This window comes from Manis javanica, chromosome 3 (genome assembly GCF_040802235.1).
Source record: "Manis javanica isolate MJ-LG chromosome 3, MJ_LKY, whole genome shotgun sequence".
In the NCBI taxonomy this organism is placed as follows: domain Eukaryota; kingdom Metazoa; phylum Chordata; class Mammalia; order Pholidota; family Manidae; genus Manis; species Manis javanica.
In genome coordinates, this window is record NC_133158.1 from 166,182,946 (window position 1) to 166,208,838 (window position 25,893).

The 25,893-nt window shown below is 34.6% G+C and overlaps 1 protein-coding gene across 3 annotated transcripts in view; it reads left to right on the top strand.

Moving 5' to 3' along the window:
• The window catches only part of U2SURP (U2 snRNP-associated SURP motif-containing protein), a 63,659-nt gene that overhangs the window by 4,102 nt on the left and 33,664 nt on the right, over positions 1–25,893 (top strand). The window contains exons 2-14 of one of the 3 annotated variants that reach the window (XM_073232333.1): positions 4,142–4,186; positions 5,430–5,561; positions 7,529–7,627; positions 9,488–9,602; positions 10,047–10,180; positions 18,764–18,831; positions 19,363–19,457; positions 19,541–19,576; positions 19,654–19,736; positions 20,738–20,903; positions 21,074–21,285; positions 22,213–22,256; positions 25,336–25,440. In XM_073232333.1, coding sequence (XP_073088434.1) covers positions 4,142–4,186; positions 5,430–5,561; positions 7,529–7,627; positions 9,488–9,602; positions 10,047–10,180; positions 18,764–18,831; positions 19,363–19,457; positions 19,541–19,576; positions 19,654–19,736; positions 20,738–20,903; positions 21,074–21,285; positions 22,213–22,256; positions 25,336–25,440 — 1,334 coding nt within the window. Of the gene's footprint in view, positions 1–4,141; positions 4,187–5,429; positions 5,562–7,528; positions 7,628–9,487; positions 9,603–10,046; positions 10,181–18,763; positions 18,832–19,362; positions 19,458–19,540; positions 19,577–19,653; positions 19,737–20,737; positions 20,904–21,073; positions 21,286–22,212; positions 22,257–25,335; positions 25,441–25,893 lie in introns of those variants that run through there. The other 2 variants (XM_073232334.1, XM_073232335.1) reach the window with 2 other exon arrangements.

Consider the following 25,893-nt stretch of genomic DNA (forward strand, 5'->3'; position numbering starts at 1 on the left):
AATTGATTGTTCTCTGAAAAAAATCCAGTTTTTATTTTCTTTTGGTTTTTATTCTGGAAGCTTTGTTTCTCCTGGAACGTAAACCTATGAAAGATACCGGTTTGCCTTACTGGCAAATGAGAGGAGGGCTCATTTGGTATGTGTGTTGAAGACTCCTGCCTCTCTACCTCCTTAAGAGCACAATTTTTGAAATAAAAATAAAACTTGCTACAGGAGACTAAAGTTGAAAGCATCAGTATTACAAATAATGTGCCTCTTACACCATTATTAAATAGCTTTTAACATTTTATTTCAGACCAGACATATGCTGAAGCAAATTTTTTAAAAGCAAGATGCATTTGCCACTAGCACTTGAGGCTATTTGGTACTGTTAGATAACTCTTCCTTGAAGAGTTAGATATTTTCATTAGGCCCTTCCCCAGTTTAGAGAAACTAACAACAGGACATTAAAAATGTATTTAAAACTCTTTATAGGTGGTCTTTTGGATGTACTTTTAAAGATTTTCAGGTTTGTTATTTTATTATACATAGTACGTGTCTCAGTGATCTTAATTTAAATTTTTATTTTGAGAGGTCAACTTTGGTTTTTCTTGGAAAGTGGTGTTAAGCTAGGTAGCAGCTACTTGTTAGTGAGTGGACAGCATGGTATATTAACAATGTGGAGTGTTTATTTTGTTGGGTAGGTACTTGTTGCAGTAGGTTCAGTCAACAAGTATATTGGGACTGTTACTTGCCAGATCTTGTGCTTGACTTTGAAGAAGAAAACATTAAAATAAGACCATACTCACTTTTGGAGAGCATGCTATCTAGTGGAAGAAGAGAGTCAACATGTAACAGTACAAAGGCAGAGTTATCAGAAATATCTAATATCTCTATAGTTTAGAGAAAGAAATGACAGTTGATTGGAGCATGGGAAGGGGAGGCTTCAAGAACAGAGGATTTGAATCCTTTCGAACAACGAGCAGAGTTTTGAAGGGTAGTGAAAGGGATATAAAAAAGAGAGGTGCAGTACAGCACAGTGAAGACAAGTGATTCTATAGCATCTTATTACACTGATGGACAGTGACTGTAATGGGGGGAATCTAGTAACCACAGTGTTGCTCATGTAATTGTATATTAACGATACCAAAAAAAAAGAGATGGGTGAATTAAAGAAAAATGAATTGCTGGAAGTGGATTGATAAATGGCCTGGTTTAGCTAGTGCATTGGATGCTTGCAAAGGGAGTAAAAGGAGCTGAGATGGAAAGATAAGTTTGGGCTAAATTGTGTAGTAAATGAATGCTATAGAATAAAATTAGAGAGCCATGAAAATTTGAGGCAGGAAAGTCCTTTAGGAAACTATACAGATGAAGGAACTAGGCCCAAGGTTAAAAGCCTGCTACGTGCTAAAACCAGGAAATCTGATACCAGAACCTGTGCTCTTAACGGTTCACTACCTACAGATTATAAGTGATTGAGTTAGGATCTAGGGTCAGAAATAAAGTCAAGAGAAGAAGCTAGTTTGGGAGGAATTGTTAGATATATTAGATTTGAGGCGCTTGCAGACATTCAGGTGACGATGTCCTGGGGGTAGTTTGAGAACATGGGAACCCAGGAGAAGGGACCAAGGTTGAAGATAAAGAATTGGGAGTCATAACAAAAGTGTTAGGCTTCCTGCGGGAATTTGAAGAGTCAGGTGTGAGGTCTTTGAAATAAACTAGGGACAGCCAGGAAAAAAAAGTTTTTAGTCTTAGCCACCAAGGGCCATATGGTATAGTGTTGGCTTTACCTGTATCTCAGCAGCCATCAGAATGATCCTTTTTCCTTTTGCATTTCCTTACTGTCCTTTCCCACATCTGTACTATCTGCTTTTTCTACCTTGAGATAAATTTTCCTGTGTCTGCAGCTTTATTGCCTCAAACCTTCCATATTCTGCCTTTTCATTTTTTTCTTTTGGGTCTTCTCATTTGGATGAGGGATTATGGTGTAGACTTCAGAAGATCTTTTGGCATCATTAATTTGTTCTTCAGTTGAAAAGCAAAATGCCCAAACCCAAGTCAGGTAGTATGGTTAAGTTGCAGATTAAGAAGCAGTAGAGGCTCAGATTCTGAAGTAGTGTTATAGTCACTATTTACTTGTACCACTAGCGTTAGAAGTTGGTTATTCTGAAATGTTATTTACTATTTGCATTTTTCTAACTGTTCTTAAGCCTAATAAAGTTCCATTCTGAAGGCTGTATAGCCTTATAGCTGTGTATCAATGTAAACTGTCTCGTTTCCCATCTTAGGTTAATTGAAATCAGCTGATACATCTTCCTAGCCATGCTGTTATTTTTAATTCCTGGAGATGATGATTGGGATGTGGGGGCATCGAAGATTAAAAAACGATAGGCTAGCACTTGCTTAGCTGCTCTTGTATGCTTATTCTTCTTGGTGAACTTTAGATTTTTTGGCAGTCTCCTTTCCCCACTTGCAAAGATTTCTCTTTAGGATTTTTACCTGTTGAATGAAACTGCATTAAGTATGTAAATAAATTTGAGTATAGTTGACATTGTCTTAAAAAATGATTTTTCCTATCCAAGAACATGATGAGTCTTTTCAAAAGGCAACATGACTAAATACATCTATAAAATTTGTGTTTTTCTTCACACAGGTTGTGTACATTTCTTTAGTTTCTAGATGTCTTATTATATATTTTTGTTGCAATCATGATTAGGATATTAGGTTTGTTAACCTAGCTGATTAATAGTGGTATATTGGAAGGCATTTGAGTTTTTTTTCCCAGTCCATTCAGCCTCTTGACTGAACTTAACTTTATTTTCTAAGAAGAGTTATTTATTCTCTTTGGACTTTCTAATTTCTGTTTGCAAATGGTCATATTTCAAATTATTTTTCAAAGTCTGTTTCAGAGTTAAATTTAAGAACTAAAAAATTTCTTGCAAACCACCTTGTCTTTTAAGAAAGGTTAGCTGGGACAAGAAAGTGATTGAGGAGGGACACAGTAAAAGTTGGGGACAGAAAAAGATGGATAGAAAGAATGGAGATAAGAGGTATCTCAGTGCTTGTTTGTCCTGGGGTAATTTTGCCTAGCGCCCATTATAGTGGAGTTGAGAGGAATAAATTGATTCCATTTAAAAATCAGATCAGCTAGTCTTTTAGCCTTATGTTTAGATAAGATGAGTAAAAAATACCCTGTGGACTCATGTGAATCAATCTTAACTATATTTCTTTTCTGTATCATTTAATAATTCAATTTTCTCTTAAAAATATAGCATCTTCTGCATTTTATTTGAAATCTAGAACTGGGAATGAGAGTTGGTGAGATACTTGATCTCAGGATTCTTAATTTCACTTTTAACACTTAAATATAAGTAAAAATAAGGAAAATCTCGTAATACCTTGAAAAGTGAAAACGACCCAGTGACAGTTAAATTTGGGGGCTCCAACTAGATATTTCAGAAAGATGTCACATATTATTTAATTAATATCCTTGCAAATTGACTTGTCTTTAGATGTATAGTGGAAAACCAAATATACTGTTGTCTGTTCAAGTTGACTGAACTCTTTGTGCAACAGTCACAACAGCTAGCATGCTGAAGTAGAAGCAGCCTTCTTAAAACAAGTGGCAAATGGTGGCCAACTGGGGAGTTGATAATAGGATTTTCTTGAACCGTTTCTGCAGTAGAGTTTGTACCTTTTAGTAGACATCAAGGCTTTATATAGATATTCTTGCTGTTAGAATCTGCTTCTATATGACTGGGTTAGGTTAGGAGAAAGGAGGGGAAGTTTCTTTGCTGTGTGGCAAGAGGTTGCTGCTGTGTCAGTGTTGTGGCAGTAAACTGTATCATTTTCACAAGAAGTCATAAAAATAGTGGTTAGGTTTCCAGTCTACAGTATAAAAAGATAACTATGCCTCAGATATATCCCAGTGTTATTTGTGTCATATTTAGAGAATATGCATTCTGACTTTTTGAGAATAGATTTGCATTTGTTTTGGATCACAACGTTTTTGTAAGTCAGAGATTGCCTGTGTTTGGTTTTATTAGCTAAAAAGAAACTGCTACAAGTTTGGAAAGATTAAGCCTATGTAACAGGAGAAACACTTGTTAGAGTAGTACATTTTCTGATCTTTTATATTGAGTTTTATTTTTAATACTTGCAGACCAGATCATCAGATGTTCATTCATCTGGATCGTCAGATGCACATGTGAGTAAAAAGGCAGTCTTTGTCTTTTTTCCTTAAAATGTAAATTCTCTTTGTATATATCCCTAGACTTACGATTTTGCTTGATAAAATAATATAATTATATTGTATGTGCTTATTTTCTTTCATCTTTTTTGCCAGATGCCTTCCCTTTTTTTTTTGTTCTCTTTGTATAAATTGGTTCCTTCAGACCATGTTAGAAACCTAGTATGTGTAGTCCTTATTTTTTTATTGTGCTTATAAAGTTATATACATACATAGTTTGTGCATTGACTGATTTCTCACTGCACACTACACCCATTGGAAATCCCTGCAAATCAACAGACATAGCTCTAGTCTAGTCTTTGTAATGGCATCATAATGTTCCATAGGGGGGAGGTTCATTTATTTATTGAGCTGTTTCTCTTTGATGGGCATGTATCTTCTGTTTAAAGCTTTTTGACATTGTGAATGGTATTGCTTTACATATGTTATTATAGCAGTGCTCATAGTGTGATCCTCAGACCCTTGATTTCTAGAATCTTTCAGGGGTCTGTGAATTCAGAACTACTTTGTAGTAATACCAGAACATCATTTGCCTTTTTCACTGTGTTGACATTTGTACTAATGGTGCAGAAACAATTGATAGGTAAACTGTTAGCACCTTAGCATGAATCAAGACCAAAGTGCTCTGGTCCTTGTATTCTTCCGTATTAGACACAGTGAAAATATGCTAGTTTCCCTTAGGAATGTTCCTGATGAAGCAATAAAAATTATTTGTATTAAATCTTGTCCTGTGGATAGGTCTTTTTATTATTCTACAGCATGAAATGGGAAATATAAGTTACTTAGTGCTTACCTAAGTGTAATGTTTGTCTTGAGGAAAAGGACTTGTGGGATTATTTAAATTGAGAAATGAAACTGGTCTTTTTTTCATGGAATATCATTTTTACTTGGAACAACTGCAGACAAGTATATTTAATCAGACTTGGGTGTTTGGCAGATATTTTCTTGAAAATGAAGGAAATGAACTTGTTACATCAAGGAAAACTATTTGTTACCCACATAAAAATTGAGCTGAATTCAAGTACAAGTTAGAATTTTTGTAATGTTTCTCTGTACTTAAGGACTTTTCTGATGAAATCAGTGTTGATATTAAGGGATGAGAGTTATGATAGTGTAGAGTGGAATTTGTCAGTATTTGGACATTTGGGTTATTCAGTACAACATATGTGATTTTTAAAAACTTGTTTTACTTCTCCTGAAGATGGATGCATCTGGACCCTCAGATAGTGATATACCAAGTCGGACACGACCTAAGAGCCCAAGAAAACATAATTATAGGAATGAGAGTACCCGGGAAAGCCTTTGTGATTCTCCTCATCAGAATCTCTCAAGAGTAAGTACTGATAAAGATAAGAAAGGAGGGTAGTTAATGATTTTAGTCTGTCCTTCATTGAATTTGGTGGTTGAATATCTTGGTTTTGTGTTTGTTGTTTCATCTTGTACTAGTTGAAAATAACATTAAAAAATTATATTTAGGTTAATGATAAACTCAAATGCATCAAGAAAATGTTTTTTAGCTCATATGTAAGATACACTTCAGTACAAAATTTTAATTTTACAAAAACAAGCAGTGTTTTGAATGTAAAATAGTTAATGGTCAGATTTATCATTCCTCACTTATGCCAAGTTTTTACTGAACTGAGTACCAAATGCTAGTCACTGGAAATACACAGATGAGTAAAATACAGTTCTTGCTCTCAGCACTCAGTCTTGACCTCGGAGGCAAATGAGCAGGTGCTGTTCATTCTGGTTAGTGCAGTGCCCCGGGCAATGTGAGAACCCAGCGAAGGAACTGCTTTACTGCGTGTGTCTGCAAAGTGTTCTTATGTCTTTTAGTCTTTTATCTCAAATAATGTTTTCTTGTGATTAAATTTGGAAAATGTAACAGTTATCACCAGCCAGTATTAACATTGATAACACTATTTTTTATGTTTAATATTTTCAAGCATAAGTACATTTTTACTTTGCTGAGATCCATTTTATAGGAACACAAAAATACTGTTTTCAGTTCTAATTTTTCTATTTTTGGCAAAAAATTCTATAAACTTTTTAATGGGTGATTGTATTTCTTTGAGTTAGCATTTCATAATTTTCTTAATCATTTCTCTCATGTGTCTAAGTTTACCTCTTAGGGTATAAATAAAATTTGAGCAGAAAAGTTTTGTGAAATTATGTTTTTCATTGAACTTATATGTAATTTTACCATTTACTTAAATTTTTGAAGTTTAAACCAAAGATGCTGAGTGATACAAAATATAATTTTCTTTCTTCTTTGGGGGAAAAAAATTTACTTGGACTGCATTCCTGAAATCCAGTGTTGACTTCTGGGTTATAAACTGCTTTACTTTTTCAAAGGAAATTTAATGTAACTTTAAAAGAGTTTGCATCAATATTACTTTTCCATTCTGCATCTCTCAAGGGCAAATAACCAGGGGGTTGATAAAGTCTAATTTTGTAATTGGTTAACTTCTTTTTTTGGTAGACAAGAGAGAAACCTTCAGATTTCAATTGCAGAGTAATATTCGAGGATGTATTTAATAAACATTACTCTTTTAAGTTTATGAATCAAAATCTAACATTCAAATGCAACAACTACAGGTCTACAGATGATTTATTCAAGCTGTATTTCACCCAGAAATTGCTTCTAAGATACATAAATGAAAACTTCTTTAAAATACTATATTCTCATATATAAAATTGACTTCTGTATTTTACTTCTGCTGAAACCTAAAATACTGTACTTGATATATTCCCAGCAAAGAAAATATGATTATTATTTTCGTAGACATCAGCATTGTTTATGAAGAAAGAGGTAAATAGAAAGTGATGAGATTTGTGGTACCTGGAATGGGAGATCTAGATGCTGTTTAAATCCCTGCTATTGAACCGTGGAAATGGATGTTTCCTTCTTCTGGCTTGAATGTTTTCTATAACTGCTTTTGCTCAGAACCATCTGTACTTTCCCTCTTCAAGGGCTTTTATTCTTGCTGCCAAAAAGTAGGTTGAAAGAGTTCTAAGCCTTCACATCTTTTTATTTTTACCCTTTGTAAAAAAAAAAAAATGGCTTTTGTTATGTTATTGTCCTTGAGCTAGCAAATGGTGACATTCTTTAAGGAGTATTTCAGAATCAAGCCCAGGGTAAGCCACCCGATGCTTAATGTAGCCTCAGCTTTTCTTTACAGTGAAATTAAAAAGATGTATCATTGTTGTGAAGACTTGTTTACTAGTTGAGTGTATCAGTTGAGTTGTAGACAGCATAAGAATATGTATGTTAAGGTGTGCTTTTCTTTCTTTTCATAGCCTTTTCTAGAAAACAAACTTAAAGCATTCAGTATTGGAAAAATGAGTACAGCTAAGCGAACTTTAAGTAAGAAAGAGCAAGAAGAATTAAAGAAAAAGGTAATGTTTAAAATGTATTTTGAGTAATCTTTGAAAATTAATGTGTCTAAGAGGGCCGTTAAGTGTATGGGTAGAAGAAAAATGTTTTTCAAAGGTTTTGACCTCCAGGGTATTCTCAGCTCTCACCCCCACAATCAAGTCTATAACACAAGTATCTTCAGAGGAGTTCAGTTTTTATCTCTGTCTCTTCCACCATTTTGTCTCTTCTGTGTAGCAACTTTGGTTATTTTCTGGTCTGTTCTTTTGTGTATGTAGATATGTGCAAATATGTATTGTACCCATTCCGTTATGGTAGATAAACAATAACATGCTACATAGTACACTTTCTCTTTACCTTGCCTTTTTTTCACTTAAGGTTATATCTCAGAGATTACTGCTAATATATTGATACACACCTTGTTTTTCTTCAAAAATTTTTTTTCAGTCCTGCATAGATACACAATAATTTATTTACTAAAATCCTATTGAGGGCATTTGTGATTTGGTCTTCTGCCCATTACAAATAATGCTGTTATGGATAGTATTTTGCATATAGTTTTTTTAGTGTACCTTTGAGGTATAGTCCTATAAGTGAGATTACTGGGTTGAATGGTAAATGCGTAAATGTAGCTCTGCCAGATACAAATTGCTCTCTCTTAAGGGCAGAGCCATTTTGCATCCCTCTCAGCACTGTGTGAAAACTTGTTTTCCCAATAGCCTTGCCAACAGAGAATGTTGCCCAAATTTCACCAGTCTGCTAGGGGAAAATGGTATCTCAGTGTAAATTGACATTTCACTTACTTACAAGATTGAGCAGCTTTTCTTGTGTTTGTTTCTGTGAGCTGTCTGCTCATATTGAAACCAACCTTTGTATAAATTAGTAGGTTATCTCTTATTTTTAGAAACTTTATATATTAAGTATATTAATACTTTGTGACACAAGGTGCAGTGTTTTCTACCAGTTCTCCAATTGTCTCTGGAATGCTTCTGGTGTTTTTTCCCATGCAGAAACTATTTATTGTTATGTAATCAGATTTATCAGTTTTTGATTTCTGGTTTTTCAGTCAAGTTTTTCCCACTTATAGCTTATAAAAGAAGCTCTTCATGTTTTCTCTAATCCTTACATGGTTTCATTTTTTTTTTAATTAAATGAATCATTTATAATTTTTCCTGGTATATGATGTAAAGAATTGGTTCACTTTTATCTTTTTTTCCAAATAGCTACCAAGTTTTCTCAACATCACTCATTGAAAAGTCTACCTGTTCAGTGTTTGAGATGCTCCTTTTATTGAACACTAAATTTTCACATGCAAATTGATTTTTTTCTGTTCCATTGGCATTTCTATTCATAAGTGTTTTGGAGACATTTAGAATTATAATTGAAATTATCAAGGTTCTTCTGAGCTTTTATCCTGTAAAGCCATCTGTCTGGAGACAATGCTCCTTCAACATCCAATACTCATGTCTTTGGTGATTTGTAAGGGAGATCTTTTTTTTTTTCCTAATTTTTTATTAAGGTATTATATACACTCTTATGAAGGTTTCACTAAGAGAAGTCTTTATATTTACTGAATTAAATCATTATGCCTTGGAAATATCATAAAATAGAAAAATGTATTTTTTAATCCAGTTGTCATACAGCTTAACCCTTGAATTTTTGACCCTAAACAAATTTACTTAATGGGTCCTTTTCTGGTTCCACAAATTGCCAGTAGAGCAGAGTTCCTAGTTAGGATTAGATATTACTACCTATTCAAGCTGCTTAACCTGTTTTCCTCAGTGAAGGGAGATGTTTCATTTATATTATTCCTTGATGAGTTTCACCCTATGTACAACAATTTTTATATTAAGTGATATTAACTAATTTTCATGTGTATTTAGGAGGATGAAAAGGCAGCTGCTGAGATTTATGAGGAATTTCTTGCTGCTTTTGAAGGAAGTGATGGTAATAAAGTGAAAACATTTGTGCGTGGAGGTGTTGTTAATGCAGCTAAGGGTAAGTGTGAATATTATAGTCCTTGAACAAGTCTTGGTTAAGTGACTGCAGATAATTATCAAAGAAATTTGGTTACTGTTGAATTTCATGTTTTTTTTCCTATCAGCACCCTCTAGTGGTGATATCAATTAGCAAAATAAATGGCCATGTGAATTAATGAGAAATTAGAGGCAGATAAGTTTGAAAAATATTTAATTCAAGTTTTTAAGACAGCAGAGCATTTTGTAAAGATTTTAATATGTTGCATAGTTCTATAAATGATTAAATTCATGTTTTTGAAAGGGCAGTAATACTTTGAATTTAACCCCATATTTTGTTAGTAGTGATAAATCTTAGTACCAAAACCATTTTACTAATTTTTATTTGTTTTTAAGTAAAAATAATGAGTAAAGAAAACCCAAGTAATGTAAAATTAGTTTTAAAATTGAGTATTTTAAATTTCAGAAGAACACGAAACAGATGAAAAAAGAGGTAAAATCTATAAGCCATCTTCAAGATTTGCGGATCAAAAAAATCCTCCAAATCAGTCATCCAATGAAAGACCACCATCTCTTCTTGTGATAGAAACCAAAAAACCAGTAAGTCATACTTAAATCAGTGACCATTTATGTTCAGAGGTGATGCTGCCAATGATACTTAGAGTAGTTAATCAGGAATAAGTAAAGTAATTTTAAGAGTAGATGTTGAGTTTTGATGCTTAATCTTAAATGAGAGATAATAAATTAGGTGAGACTTGTAGATGATACTTCTTTTGTGTTCTTTGAGCAGTGAACATACATACACTTGTTGCTATACTCATAACATTGTAAGTAAAAAGTTGACTATTTTAGATGTAAATGTAAACTAATGAATTCTCTTTTAAACAATTCCACACTGAGGTATTTAAATCGTATCAGCAACTATAGTCTTGTTACCTTGAAAGACTGTATGTACTCAGCAAAGTGTCTGGGAACTACAACATTTTTTGAATTTATTTGGAGTTGCCCTTCAGAATTAGTGAAACTTTTAAATACTCTCTATGTTAGAAAATTTTTATTTTTGGAATGTTGGGGTTTAAATGGGAGGTGGTAAATGTGGTTCATGTCATTTGGAGCCAGATTTGGTGGAGAAACATGACTGTATTGAATGAAACTGACATTTCTTGTGTGACTTTAAAAATAGCTCAGAAAGCAATTTAAAAAGTTTGATTGAGATACACTGTAATATTCACCCTTTGAAAGGTTATAATTAAGTGGTGTTTTTGGGGGGTGGGGGTGGGGGAGTGTCTATTACAATTATGCAACAATCACTAATCTCTAATTTCAGAACATTTTTATTACCTTGAAAGAAACTTATACCTGTTATTGGTCATCCACCAACCCGTGACAACCTCTTATCTACTTTCTATTTCTTTGGATTTGCCTGCTCTGGATGTTGTGTGCATATGAAATCATACATGTGTCCTTTGTATCTTGCTTTTTACTGTTTCAGAGTTCATCTGTGCTGTGGCACATACCAGTACCACATTCGTTTTTATGGTTGAATAATAATTCATTTTCTCGGTATACCACTTTACTGTTTATCCATTTGTGTCTTGATGGACATTTGGGTTGTTTCCACCTTTTGGCTGTTACACAAGTAATGCTGCTGTAAACATTCTTTTTTTCTTTTTTTTCTTTTGGTATCGTTAATGTACAATTACTGAGCAACATTATGGTTACTAGACTCCCCCTATTATCAAGTCCCCACCACATATCCCATTACAGTCACTGTCCATTGGCGTAGTAAGATGCTATAGAGTCACTACTTGTCTTCTCTGTGCTATACTGCCTTCCCGTGTCCCCCCGTGCTACATTATGTGTGCTAATCATAATGCCTCCTTTTCCCCCTTCTCCCTCCCCTCCCACTTATCGTCCTAGTCCCTTTCCCTTTGGTAACTCTTAGTCCATTCTTGGGTTCTATGAGTCTGCTGCTGTTTTGTTCCTTCAGTTTTTTCTTTATTCTTATACTCCACAGATGAGTGAAATCATTTGTTACTTGTCTTTATCCTCCTGGCTTATTTCAATGACATACCCTCTGGCTCAATCCATGTTGTTGCAAATGGTAGAATTTTGTTTTCTGCTTATGGCTGAATAATATTCCATTGTGTATATGTACCACATCTTTATCCATTCATCTACTGATGAACACTTAGGTTGCTTCCATTTCTTAGCTGTTGTATATAGTGCTGCGATAAACATAGGGGTACATATGTCTTTTTCAAACTGGGTTTCTGCATTCTTAGGGTAAATTCCTAGGAGTAGAATTCCTGGGTCAAATGGTATTTCTATGTTGAGTTCCTTGAGGAACCTCCATACTGCTTTCCACAGTGGTTGAACTAATTTACATTCCCACCAGCAGTGTAGGAGGGTTCTCCTTTGTCCACATCCTCACCACCATTTGTTGTTGTTTGTCTTTTGGATGGTGGCAATCCTTACTGGTGTGAGGTGATATCTCATTGTGGTTTTAATTTGCATTTCTCTGATGATTAGCCATGTGGAGCATCTTTTCATGTGCCTGTTGGCCATCTGAATTTCTTCTTTGGAGAAGTGGCTATTTAGATCGTCTGCCCATTTTTTAATTGGATTATTTGCTTTTTGTTTGTTGAGGTGCGTGAGCTCTTTATATATTTTGGATGTCAACCGTTTATCGGATATGTCATTTATGAATATATTCTACCATACAGTAGGATGTCTTTCTGTTCTGCTGATGGTGTCCTTTGCTGTACAGAAGCTTTTTTGTTTGATATAGTTATACTTGTTCATTTTTGCTTTTGTTTCCTTTGCCCGGGGAGATATGTTCATGAAGAAGTTGCTAATGTTTATGTCCAGGAGATTTTTGCCTATGTTTTTTTCTAAGAGTTTTATGGTTTCATTACTTACATTCAGGTCTTTGATCCATTTTGAATTTACTTTTGTGTATGGGGTTAGACAATAATCCGGTTTCATTCTCTTACTTGTGGCCATCCAGTTTTGCCAGCACCAGCTGTTGAAGAGGCTGTCATTTCCCCATTGTATATCCATGGTTCCTTTTTCATATATTAATTGACCATGTGTTCTTGGGTTTATATCTGGGCTCTCTGTTCTGTTCCACTGGTCTTTGGGTCTGTTCTTGTGCCAGCACCAAATTGTCTTGATTACTGTGGCTTTGTAGTAGAGCTTGAAATCAGGGAGTGTAATTCCACCTGCTTTATTCTTCCTTCTCAGGACTGCTTTGGCTATTCGGGGTCTTTTGTGGTTCCATATGAATTTTAGAACTATTTGATCTAGTTCATTGAAGAATACTGTTGGTATTTTGATAGGGATTGCATTGAGCCTGTAGACTGCTTTAGGCAGGATGGCCATTTTGACAATATTAATTCTACCTATCCATGAGCACAGGATGTGTTTCCATTTATTGGTTTCTTCTTTAATTTCTCTCATGAGTGTCTTGTAGTTTTCAGAGTATAGGTCTTTCACCTCCTTGGTTAGGTTTATTCTTAGGTATTTTATTCTTTTTGATGCAATTGTGAATTCAGTTGTTTTCCTGATTTCTCTTTCTGCTAGTTCATTGTTAGTATATAGGAATTCCACAGATTTCTCTGTATTGATTTTGAATCCGCAACTTTGCTGAATTCAGATATTAGATCTAGTATTTTTGGAGTGGATTTTTTAGGGTTTTTTATGTACACTATCATGTCATCTGCAAACAGGGACAGTTCGACTTCTTCCTTGCCAATCTGGATACCTTTTATTTCTTTGTGTTGTCTGATTGCTGTGGCTACGACCTCCAGAACTATGTTGAATCAAAGTGGGAAGTGTAGGCATCCTTGTTTTGTTCCCAATCTTAAAGGAGAAAAGCTTTCAGCTTTTCGCTGTTAAGTATAATTTTGGTTGTGGGTTTGTCATATATGGCCTTTATTATGTTGAGGTACGTGCCCTATATACCCATTTTGTTGAGAGTTTTTAATCATGAATTGGATGTTGAATTTTGTTGAATGCTTTTTCACCATCTATGGAGATGGTCATGTGGTTTTTGTCCTTCTTTTGTTGATGTGGTGGATGATGTTCATGGATTTTCGAATGTTGTTCCCTCCTTTCATCCCTGGCATGAATTCCACTTGATCATAATGGATGATCTTTTTGATGTATTTTTTAATTCAGTTTGCTAATATTTTGTTGAGTGTGTTTGCATCTATGTTCATCAGAGATACTGGTCTGTAATTTTCTTTTTTTGTGGTGTCTTTGCCTGGTTTTTGTATTAGAGTGATGCTGGCCTCATAGAATGAGTTTGGGAGTATTCCCTCCTCTTCTCCATTTTGGAAAACTTTGAGGAGGATGGGTATTAGGTCTTGACTAAATGTTTGATAAAATTCAGCAGTGAAAGCCATCTCGTGCAAGGGTTTTATTCTTAGGTAGTTTTTTGATTACCAATTCAATTTCTTTGGTCTATTCATATTTTCTGTTTCTTTCTGAGTCAGCCTTGGAAGGTTATATTTTTCTAGAAAGTTTTCCATTTCTTCTAGATTATCCAGTTTGTTACCATATAATTTTTCATAGTGTTCTCTAATAATTCTTTGTATTTCTGTGCTGTCCATAGTGATTTTTCCTTTCTCGTTTCTGTTTCTGTTTATGTGTGTAAACTCTTTTTTTCTTGATAAATCTGGCTAGGGGTTTATCTATTTTGTTTATTTTCTTGAAGACCCAGCTCCTGCTTTCATTGATTCTTTCTATTGTATTCTTCTCAATTTTATTTATTTCTGCTTTAATCTTTATTGTGTCCCTCCTTCTACTGACTTTGGGCCCCATTTGTTCTTCCTTTTCTAGTTTCGTTAATTGTGAGTTGAAACTGTTCATGTGGGATTGGTCTTCTTTCCTGAGGTAGGCGTGTATTGCAATATATTTCCCTCTTAGCTCGGCCTTTGCTGCGTCCCACAGATTTTGTGGTATTGAATTATTGTTGTCCATATATTGCTTGATCTCTGTTTTTATTTGGTTATTGATCCATTGATTATATAGGAGCATGTCATTAAGCCTCCATGTGTTTGTGGGTTTTTTTGTTTTCTTTGTGTAATTTATTTCTAGTTTCATACCTTTGTGATCTCAGAAACTGGTTGGTACAATTTCAGTCTTTTTGAATTTACTGAGGCTGTTTTTGTGGCCTAGCATATGATCTATTCTTGAAAGTGTTTCATGTGTACTTGAGAAGAATGTATATCCTTTTGCGTTTGGATGGAGTGTTCTGTAGATGTCCGATAGGTCCGTCTGTTCTAATATGTAGTTCAGTGCCTCTGTCTCTTTACTTATTTTCTGTCTGGTTAATCTGTTCTTTGGAGTGAGTGGTGTTTTGAAGTCTCTTAAAATGAATGCATTGCATTCTATTTCCCCTTTTAATTCTGTTAGTATTTGTTTCACATATGTAGGTGATCCTGTATTGGGTACATAGATATTTATAATAGTTATATCCTCTTGTTGGACTGACCCTTTTATCATTATGTAATGTCCTTCTTTGTCTCTTGTTACTTTCTTTGTTTAGAAGTCTATTTTGTCTGATACAAGTACTACAACTCCTGCTTTTTTTCCCTGTTAGTTGTATGAAATAAGTTTTTCCATCCTTTTACTTTCAGTCTGTGTATGTCTTTGGGTTTGAAGTGAGTTTCTTGTAGGCAGCGTATAGATGGGTCCTGTTTTTTTATCCATTCAGTGACTGTATCTTTTGATTGGTATATTCAGACCATTTCTGTTTGGGGTGATTATTGATAGGTATGTACTTACTGCCATTGGAGGCTTTAGATTCGTCGTTACCAAAGTTTCAGGGGTAATTCCCTTACTATCTAACAGTCTAATTTAACTCAGTTTGTATGCTATTAAAATACAACCTAAAGGTTATTATTTTTTTCTTCCTCCTCCATTCTTTATATGTTAGGTATCATTTTCTGTATTCTTTATCTATCCTCTTATTGACTTTGGGAGTAGTTGATTTGATATTGCATTTGCTTAGAAATGAATTGTTCTACTTTGTTGTGGTTTTATTTACCCTGGTGACATCTATTTAGCCTTACAAATACTTCCATCTATAGCAGTCCCTCCAAAATGCACTGTAGAGGTGGTTTTTGGGAGGTAAATTCTCTCAGATTTTGCTTATCTGAAAATTATTTAATTCCTGCTTCAAATTTAAATGATAACCTTGCCAGGTAGAGTATTCTTGGTTCAAGGCCCTTCTGCTTCATTGCATTAAATACATCATGCCACTCCTTTCTGGCCTGTAAGGTTTCTGTTGAGAAGTCTGATGATAGCCTGATGGGTTTTCCTTTGTATGTGATCTTTTTTCTCTCTCTAGCTGCTTTTAACAGTCTGTCTTTATCCTTGATCTTTGCCATTTTAATTATTATATGTCTTGATGTTGTCTTCCTTGGGTCCCTTGTGTTGGGAGATCTGTGCACCTCCATGGTTTGAGAGACTGTCTTCTTCCCAGATTAGGGAAGTTTTCAGCAATTACCTCCTCAAGGACACTTTCTATCCCTTTTTTTCTCTCTTCTTGTGGTACCCCTATAATACAAATATTGTTCCTTTTAGATTGATCACACAGTTCTCTCAATATTCTTCCATTCTTAGAGATTCTCTTTTCTCTCTGTGCCTCAGCTTCTTTGTATTCCTCTTTTCTAATTTCAATTCCAATTACCGTCTCTTCTACTACATCTAATCTGCTTTTAAATCCCTCCACTGTATGTTTCATTTCAGATACGGAATTTCCTAATGATTGAATCTCCATCTTACATTCATTCCTGAGTTCTTGAATATTTTTTTGTACCTCCACGAGCATGTTTATGATTTTTATTTTGAACTCTCTTTCAGGCAGATTGGTGAGTTCAGCTTTATTTGGCTCTTTTTCTGGGGTTTGAGATTTTGGTCTGAACCAGGTTCTTTTGACGTTTCTTATTTCTATGTGTTGCCCTCTAGTGCCCAGAGGCTCCAGTCTGTGGAGCTGCTCAGCCTCTAGAGTGAGGTTGGGGGTCATAGGGGAGCAGAGCTGATGCCTGGGGGGAGGAAAGATCTGTTTCCTGATTCCCGTCTGCAGTGCCCGTCTCCAGTATCACAGCCAGTGGGCCAAGTGTACAGGTGTAACTCTCTGCGCTTTGCATCTAGCTTTTGTAGGTGGGGCTTCTCTCTGACTGGCCTCATGCCAGCGCAGTGACTGCGGTTTGAGAGCTGGTGCTGTCAGGCCAGGAGGAAGGTGCAGCAGGCTGCGTGTCACAGTGGGGGGCCTTGGGGCTGAATAGGCAGCCAGGGGGATGGAGTGCCTGAAGGTCCTCAAATTTCCCAAAACGCTGGGCAGAGCGTGCCCAGACAACCATGTCCAGCTCTCCCCTCTCCTGTGCAGCAAGCTCTGTGCAAACTCCACCCCTTCAGCAGCCCTCTCGCTGCTAGGAAGCCTCTCTCTCATACTGCCTGCTTTTCTCTTGTCCCAGAGTGGCCATCTGTGGATCCCGTTGTCCACAAAAGGCCGGAATCTCAGTCTCTCAAGCACTCTGCCTGTCCCAGCTTCCCATCCTCCAGAGCAAAAACAATGTAGGTTTCCTCTCACAAAGCGGACCTCCAGGGCTGGGTGTTCAGCAGTCCCAGGCTTCCACCCCATCCCTGCTCCATTTCTCTTCCTCCCACCTGTGAGCTGTGGTGGGGGAAGGGCTTGGGTCCCTCCGGATCAAGGCTTTGGTACGTTACCCTGTTTTGTGAGGTCTGCTCTGTTTGCCAGGTCTGTATGCATTCTGGTTTAGCCTTCTTTCCTGTTGCTGTTTTAGGGTTAGTTGTATTAATTAACTATATTTTTGTACTATTTGTGGTTTTGGGAGGAATTCTCTGTCTCACCTCTCATGCATCTTGAATCTCTCGCTTCTGTAAACATTCTTGCCTAGGCTTTTGTGTGGACTCTTAAATATACCTAAGAGTGGAGTTGTTGGGTCATAATATATTAACTATTGATTTAGCTTTTGAGAAACTACCAAACTATTTCCCAGAGTATCTGTACCAGTTTACAGGCCCATCAAGCAGTGTACGAGTAGTAGTTTTTCTACATCTTCATCAATACTTGTTAAAAATTATCTGTTTTTAAAGTTAATTATAGTTATCTCAGTGGGTATGAAGTAGTACCTAATTGTGGTTTTATCTTTCCTAATGATTTTGAGCATATTTTTATGTGTTTATGATCCATTTATAGTTTTCCATGGAGAAATGTCTCTTCAGATCCTTGGCCCATTTTTTAACTGTTTTTTTTTTCTTTTATTGACTTGTGTGACACCTTCTGGAGTCAAGTCACTTATCAGCTATATGATTTGTAAATGTTTTCTCCCATTCTGTGGAGTGTCTTTGTACTTGATTGTGTCCTTTGAAGCACAAAAAGGTTGTAATTTCAATGAAGTTCGGTTTATCGTTTTCTCCTTTTGTTGCTTGTGTTTTTGATGTCATATCTAAGAAACTATGCCTAATTCGTAGTCATGAAGATTTATTCCTGTTTTTCTCTTTTATATTTTTAGTTCTTAATATTTAGTAGGTCTATGAGCCATTTGAGTTAAGTTTTGTGTATGATATGAAGTGGAAGTTCCAACTTCACTTTTTCTTCTATGTATGGATGTTCAGTTGTCCTAGCACCATTTGTTTAAAAGACTGTTCTCTTCCCCATTGAATTATTTTGGTGCTTTTAAGGAGGGAGTCCAATAGCAGTTTTGGAAGCAGTTTTAAAACAGGAATTCTAAAGGTGGTACTGTTTCAGTAATTCGTATCTTCCTAAAGTGATTGTTTTGAATAGTGCTTATCTTTGGTAGTTGTTCATGGCAGTTAGTGTACATGGCAATTCAGTGACTTTATGTCCATTAATTTGGCTCCCAACAATATTCAGGCTTAAGTATCACAGGCTTTTGGAGGATAAAGTTAGTGGCTCCTTTAAGACTACCTCTTGTCATTTTATTTAATTGATGTAATAATTTAATTGTTAAACTCCTAGTTTGAGAGAACAGGAAGGGAAGTTCATTATAACAAACATTCTTTTTAATTTAAATAATAACACAATAGGCACTAAAATAAAAATTACTTAATATGATCTGATTATTGAACCATTAGTTCTGTTTAACCTTGTTTTGTTTGAAGTATAACTTGTCATATCCTTTACAGCCTCTTAAGAAAGGGGAGAAAGAAAAGAAAAAAAGCAATTTGGAACTCTTCAAAGAAGAATTGAAACAGTAAGTTTTATAGTGCTGAGAGTGGCTATCCTAAAGGGTACTGAGATGATAGTTCCAGATGTAGGTGTGCAGAATGTCGTGTACCAATAAGTTATTACTAACTGGTTTACCAGGTTGTTTTAGATATTACAGTATTTTGTGGGGTATGTTGGAAGATGAAGTAGCATTTCATCTAGCATCTAGGTTGCTTGCATTATATGGGTGCAGTTCAGTTTGGAGTCTTGTTTGCAGTGGAAACAGTATAGTCACTGAGGTAGGGGTGAGTAGTAGTGGAACTTAGCCAGTGAAGTCAGTGGTTTTAATGCTGAATTTCCTCCTCACATTAAAAGTGGGCTTTGTATTCCATTGCTTGTATAGTATATCAGAAATTTGCTCATGACTCTATTACAGCTGAAAGACTCTAATCTTGGTTATCAGTATTGGTATTCAGTTACTCATAAATATTTTAAGTTATTTGAAGATAGTACCTGGATAAGTTTTATTAGTAACAAATTTTGGCTTATTATTAGTGATTGTAAATATTTTCAACAGAATTCAAGAAGAGCGTGATGAGAGACATAAAACAAAAGGCAGGTTAAGTCGATTTGAGCCGCCTCAGTCAGATTCTGATGGTCAGCGTCGTTCTAGTAAGTGACATTTATTTTAATGTTTTTGTTTGTGATTAACTATTCTAAAGACTAAAAATTGTTTTCTTTTCTCCCTTTTAAAGTGGATGCGCCTTCAAGAAGAAATAGATCATCTGGTGGTAATACAGTTTTTTGCTCTTTTTAATTAATAGAAACTATAAAATTTTGCAGGTTATAATTTTTTTTCTTGTCTTAGTTCTTGATGATTATGCACCTGGCTCACATGATGTTGGAGATCCAAGTACTACTAATTTATACCTTGGAAACATAAACCCACAGGTATTGTAAATAAAGTAAGATGAAATTTGGCTCATAATGCTTTATACTTTTGAAAGAAAACTGCTTTCTCAATAAAAATAAAAAGTCAAAGATCTGATGTAAGTAAACTGGATGGAACTAGGTAGTCTCTAAAATTGTGAAGTTGAGCCTTACTGGTAAGGTTAGAATCTTACTAGAATTTTTAAGATCCTGTCTCCGCTTTCTGTCTGAACTATACTCTGAATTTGGAATGTATTATTAGGTGCTGATTTTATGATTTTTCAAATCAGGACATGACCAGCGCTAGGCAATTGGCTTTTGAGATTACCCCTTTCCAATGCATAGCTTGCTTCCTTATGGATCTCCTTTTTTTTTTTCCCTCTTCATAAGAGCAAACCAGTGCTTTGATTTTTGTCTTTTATATTTTAATTCTTCTCCCTGTTTCAGTCTTAATTTGTGTTATAGGGAAGGTAGTGGTTATCTGTAATACACTTTTTAAAACAATTATGTATATTTGTGACTTCATTGCATATTTACTACTTTTTTTTCTCTCTTCTTGATTATTCTCTATTTTCTCTATTCTGGGTGCTAGAAAAAGGAAAGGTTATCAGATCCTTTTTTTCTTTAATTGTCAACAAATATTTCCTCCTTTCCCTAAATGTGATAATCACTGATGCCTGAAAAATATTGCTAAATGCCTGAACAAACCATATAACAGCTTATTTTAGATGTAGGATCTCAGAAGGAAGAAGAAGGAGGTTAAAAGTATGCTTATGATTCTCTAGCCACCCACCCTCTTCATCCTGGCCACTTGTTTATGTAAAACAGAATGTTGCTGGTGTGAAAAGATTGGTGAATTCCCCCTGAGGATAAGATTTTAACCTGTGTTAGAAGTCATAGTACTTAAATGGAAGTTGTAGCATTAATGTATTTATATTTTGCAAAAAGTACTTTGCTTTCTGTTGCATAGAATTCTTTTTCCTATCTTTTTTACATACCAAAAAACTCATGTCTTTTAATAGATGAATGAAGAAATGCTGTGCCAAGAATTTGGAAGATTTGGACCATTAGCCAGTGTGAAAATTATGTGGCCGAGAACTGATGAAGAAAGAGCAAGAGAGAGAAATTGTGGCTTTGTGGCCTTTATGAATAGAAGAGATGCTGAAAGAGCTTTAAAAAACTTAAATGGTATAAAAGTTTTTATTATCCATTGATGGAGTTCAGGTGGTTCTGAAAAAAGCATTATAAAAACTAGGGAAAATAGAAATGTTTAAAATGAAAATTGATTCAAATCCCAGAAATCATTTATTTATTTCTTGAGAGTTACCAAAGTGACCTTTCTTTTTTTTTTCTCATAGGAAAGATGATTATGTCTTTTGAAATGAAGTTAGGTTGGGGTAAAGCTGTGCCTATTCCTCCACATCCAATATACATTCCGCCTTCAATGATGGAACATACACTTCCCCCACCTCCGTCGGGACTGCCTTTTAATGCGCAGCCTAGAGAGCGGTTAAAAAACCCCAATGCTCCCATGTTACCGCCACCTAAAAACAAGGAGGATTTTGAGAAGGTAATTAAAAAAATGTACATAGGGCCGCATCTAATTTATAAATACTAAATCTGTGGTAGTATTTCTTTTCAACAATTTTATAGAAAATGTGTGTGTAGTTCTGTTTGGCAACTCTTAAAGAATTAAGTAGATGTGTTCCCTGCCTTAGCCCATGGAAATCCTATATTGAAATACTAGGTCATATTTTTGCTTGTGGCTACCATTCCTTTCTGATCACTTATTAAGTTTTTTTTTCCCCCTTTGTCCACTGTTGTACCCAGGTTTGCTTAAGTGCAGTATCTACAAATACTTTGATGTGAGAAAGTGATACTTTGTATTTGGTTAAGTGACTTTTCAATTTAGAAAGATCTCCTAAATAAAACTGTTTGGATGGCAGCTAGCTTAGTTCTCAGGATCTGAGGTTTTTGTAATATTTGAGAGCATGTATGGTTTTTAAAAAACAGTTAACTACTCTAGTAAAGCAAAGGGTGAGTATTTTCTTTTTATTAACATAAAACCAACTTAATTTCCAGTTAAAAGAATTTGTTGGTTCTATTATGAAATATTTACACTTAAAATGACAGGGCTGGTTTTAAAGGCTTGGGAACAAAGTAGAAAATGTATGGTCAGAGGCAAACAGTTAATTAATTTCACAAATTAAAATCTTTATCTGATAATTCTCAGTGTAGTACCTATTTCAGTGCATTGATGTGCATTCTGGCAGGAATGTTCTGATTCTTTGCATTTAGTGAACATTATTGTTCACTGAACACATCCATTTGCATTTATGTAATTGCTTAGTGTTTAATTACTTCAAATGCAGTGATTGCCTGCAAAACTTGTGATTAGATGTGTAGTATTTTCAATGCATATGTATATTTTTGCTTGTTACTTGTTAACAATACTCACATATTCTATGTTTATTATCTGATGTGACTTCATATACAGACTCTGTCGCAAGCCATAGTCAAAGTGGTTATCCCAACAGAAAGGTACATGTTTTTCTTTATTATTACTGATCTAAATATAGACAATATCCCCTTCTGAATTAAAAAAAAATGGTGTTGAGGAAAAGGTAGTATCTTGACTGAGCAATGGTTCTTTCCCAGTATTTTTTGGGGGGATATGTGAAACTTAACTAACCTTAGTATACTTTACAATTTTACGTCATCTTTTTTCATTTTTGCTTGTTACCCAATGTAGGGAATTTTATAGCTTTAATAGTTAGAATGTGTTTAATAGATTTAATCTGGAGTTGTTAGTCTGATAGGTAATGTTAAGACTGTTGTGATAAAAAATAGGTGTATTAAATGTATCTTAAATGTTAAATAATGTTATAATTTGACCCACTCTATTATTTTTTTCCCTTGGTTTCTGAGTTATCTATGTTTATTAACATGCAATCTTATTTTGAGGTCTCCTTACTGAAGGCATAGCTTTTTTTTCTAACTGATTTTAAGAAGGAATTTCTATTATTTTCACGAAGACCAGTACATACCAGAAACTTTTTTCCATAATAAAAAAGGTGTTTGAAATTCTTTTTATTTTCCTTTCTTCCTTTTTTTCTTTTTCAACATAATGGTAAAGCAGAAGAACTCATGCCCTAGGTACACTCTTGCTCAGTCAAGCTAAGCCTTTTCCCAAACACAGGAACACAACACTGGTTGAATAATAAGTAAACACAAAATACCAAATTCTCTTTGACATTGGCCTTGGTGAGCAACACCAGCTGAACTGTCTGCGGCAGCGGGGGACCAGGAAACATCATAGGATGGATTGGGAAAGTATACAGGTTTTGACCAGACATTGGTACGATCGACTCCAGTAAATGTGGTTTTATTGTAACTGAGAGACAATTTTTTTATTGTTATTGTTGCCCAGAATAAGATAATTTGCATTTTAAAATAAAATAATGACACTTTAAAATATATCATGTTTTTGTACTACACTGTTTCATTTTAATAGAAAAGTCACCCACAATACTTAAGGAAAGAGTGTGATTAGAGAGTGTGATTACTTACAGATTCTTTACTAATCTTGAATTCAAGTTAGCAACAACTAATTGTCAGATTTTGATTTTAAATGATCCTATGAAACATTTTAAGACTTCTTTTTTAAACTTAAAATTTTCTAAAATTAGATCTGTCAGTTACAAGCCTGTTTAAAACTATAGTGGGTTTTTCCACTGATAAAGCATTTATAGGAAGGTATTTTTTGTAGCATTCAAAAAGCATATATCCAGTAATAGCTTTACATTTGACTCAGGTTATTTAACAAAATTTTGAGAATACACTTTGCTGAAGTCTTGAGTCACCATTACAATGAATTGTTTGTTTTAAATTTGCTAAACCATTTTTCATCTATCTTTAATACTCAAGTCAAGTTGCTTTTGACTTAATTCATACGAGTTTCTGGATGTATATATCATTTGTCCACCTAGTAATTGATTTTATATATTATATACTTAACATAAAATTTCCCTTTAACTTGACACATTATCAGTGGCACTTTTGAAACAGAATCATAACTTTATACTATCTCCCTTCCTTCAAATAATGTCATTATCTGAGATGCTGAGAATACATTCTCATTTGGATATCAAGGACAAGGACTGCATATTTGCAGAGCAATTAATACTTTTGTGAAAAAAAATATTTTCAGATTTATAACTAAGTGATACTTGTTTTTTTAACAATTTGAGGTTGACTTAATACTTTTTAAATGTATAGTTTCCCCTTTGTTAAAGATGTAAATCTTCATTTTTCTCACTATGTAGAGATTTTAGTGTTCACTTAAGTATGTTTGGAAAATGTGAGAAAATTATAAGGACCACAAAATAAATTATTTTATTGTTCATGTACTCTGAAGCAGAGCATTATAGAGCCATAAAAGTTTGTCTTATTTGGTAATTATATATTTATTTATATTCTAGCAATGATATAAACTTAGTTTGAGCTGGGAATGCTAAAGGTGTAATATAGTGTGTGCCTTGTACAAAGAGCCAATATCCTTTTGCTTTTCCCAACTGTTATTTGCCAACTCTGTTATGCTGGGGGACTGGTGAAATGAGAAATCAAAAGCAGCTTATAATAAGCTGAGTCATTTTTGCTTTATACTGTATACAGTGACTAAAATTATGTTTGGAATCTGCTAAGGTATCACATGATTTTAGGAGCCAGCTTCAGACTTTAAAAATGAATGCTTTTTTATGAGCTCAACCAATAAAACGATTATACTAAAAAGGTAATTCACATATTTTATTTTTGGCTTAAATATTGGAACGTAGTTGTTAGGAAAAATGGGGAGGGCATTTCACCATGTCCCTAATTTTGGAATATTTTAGAAAGAGGATTCCACTCATTTAAGGCTTTGACAATATAGTTGCTTCATTGATTCATAATTCACATGCAGAATTATACATGTCATGAGTTGGGTGAACTAGTTTGATGTGTGGTCCAAAGGGATGTTGCCTCATTAAAGGTCAGATTCAATAAAAACTCCATCTGCTATATCTGTACCAGAAAAGCACAGCAGTTGGATGGATTTTTTTTATTAAATCAGGCCTTAAACTTGTTAAGTAGTTTTGCATTTTTATAAATTACCGTCATGTATATAACATTCAAAACCATCACAAAAGTGCTTGGTTTAGAATATTTTCTTTTAAAACTGAGTTAGTATGTAAAATTTTAGGTGACTGTGGTAACATGTAAGCTTCAAGTTACTGATTTTATACATTTGCAGCTTTCCAGTTAGTTGTGATTCATAATTTAATGTTTTGCATTTGGAAAATAAGATTAAGTGGCATTTAGAAAATTAAATCTTTATTACTGTGAAGCTGTGTTATGGTTTCCCACCTCCCTTCACCTTTCCTGCCCTACCACTTCCCTGTCCCCATTGCCCCACTCCCTCTTAATGCATATGCCATTAACATGCTCCAGGTTACATTTTTGGTATAAAATTCTGTATTAGCAGAATAATCTTCTTCTGCACAACTATAGTAACTTAGGTCAAGTGTAGTTTTATATAGTGGTAGGTCTGAATCCATTTTCTTTAACTGTGTTGTTGTTGTAGGAATTTACTCGCCCTGATACATCGGATGATAGAGTTTGTTGTACGCGAAGGGCCAATGTTTGAAGCTATGATTATGAACAGAGAAATCAATAATCCTATGTTCAGGTGTGCATTTTTTAATTATGAAATGTGCATATAAAATTGACCATTCTTAGCATTTTTACATGTACAGTTCAGTGGCATTAAGTACATTCTCATTGTCATGCAGCCATCACCGCTGTTCATCTACAGAATTTCTCTCATCTTCCATAACTGAACCTTTGTACACTTTAAACGAAAACTCCCCATTCCATTGGTCCCCAGGCTTTGGCAACCACTATTCTACTTTTTGTCTCTCTTAATTTGATTACTGTAGGTACCTCATATAGGTGGACTCAAATATTTGTACTTTTAAGACTGGCTTATTTCACTTAGCATTTTGTCTTCAAGGTTCATGTTGTGGCATGTGGCAGAATTTCAGTATCTTTTAAGGCTGAATAATATTTTATTGCACATATATACCATATTTTATTTATCCTCAGGTGTGCCTTTTAAAAATGCCTTTAACTTATTTTTTAT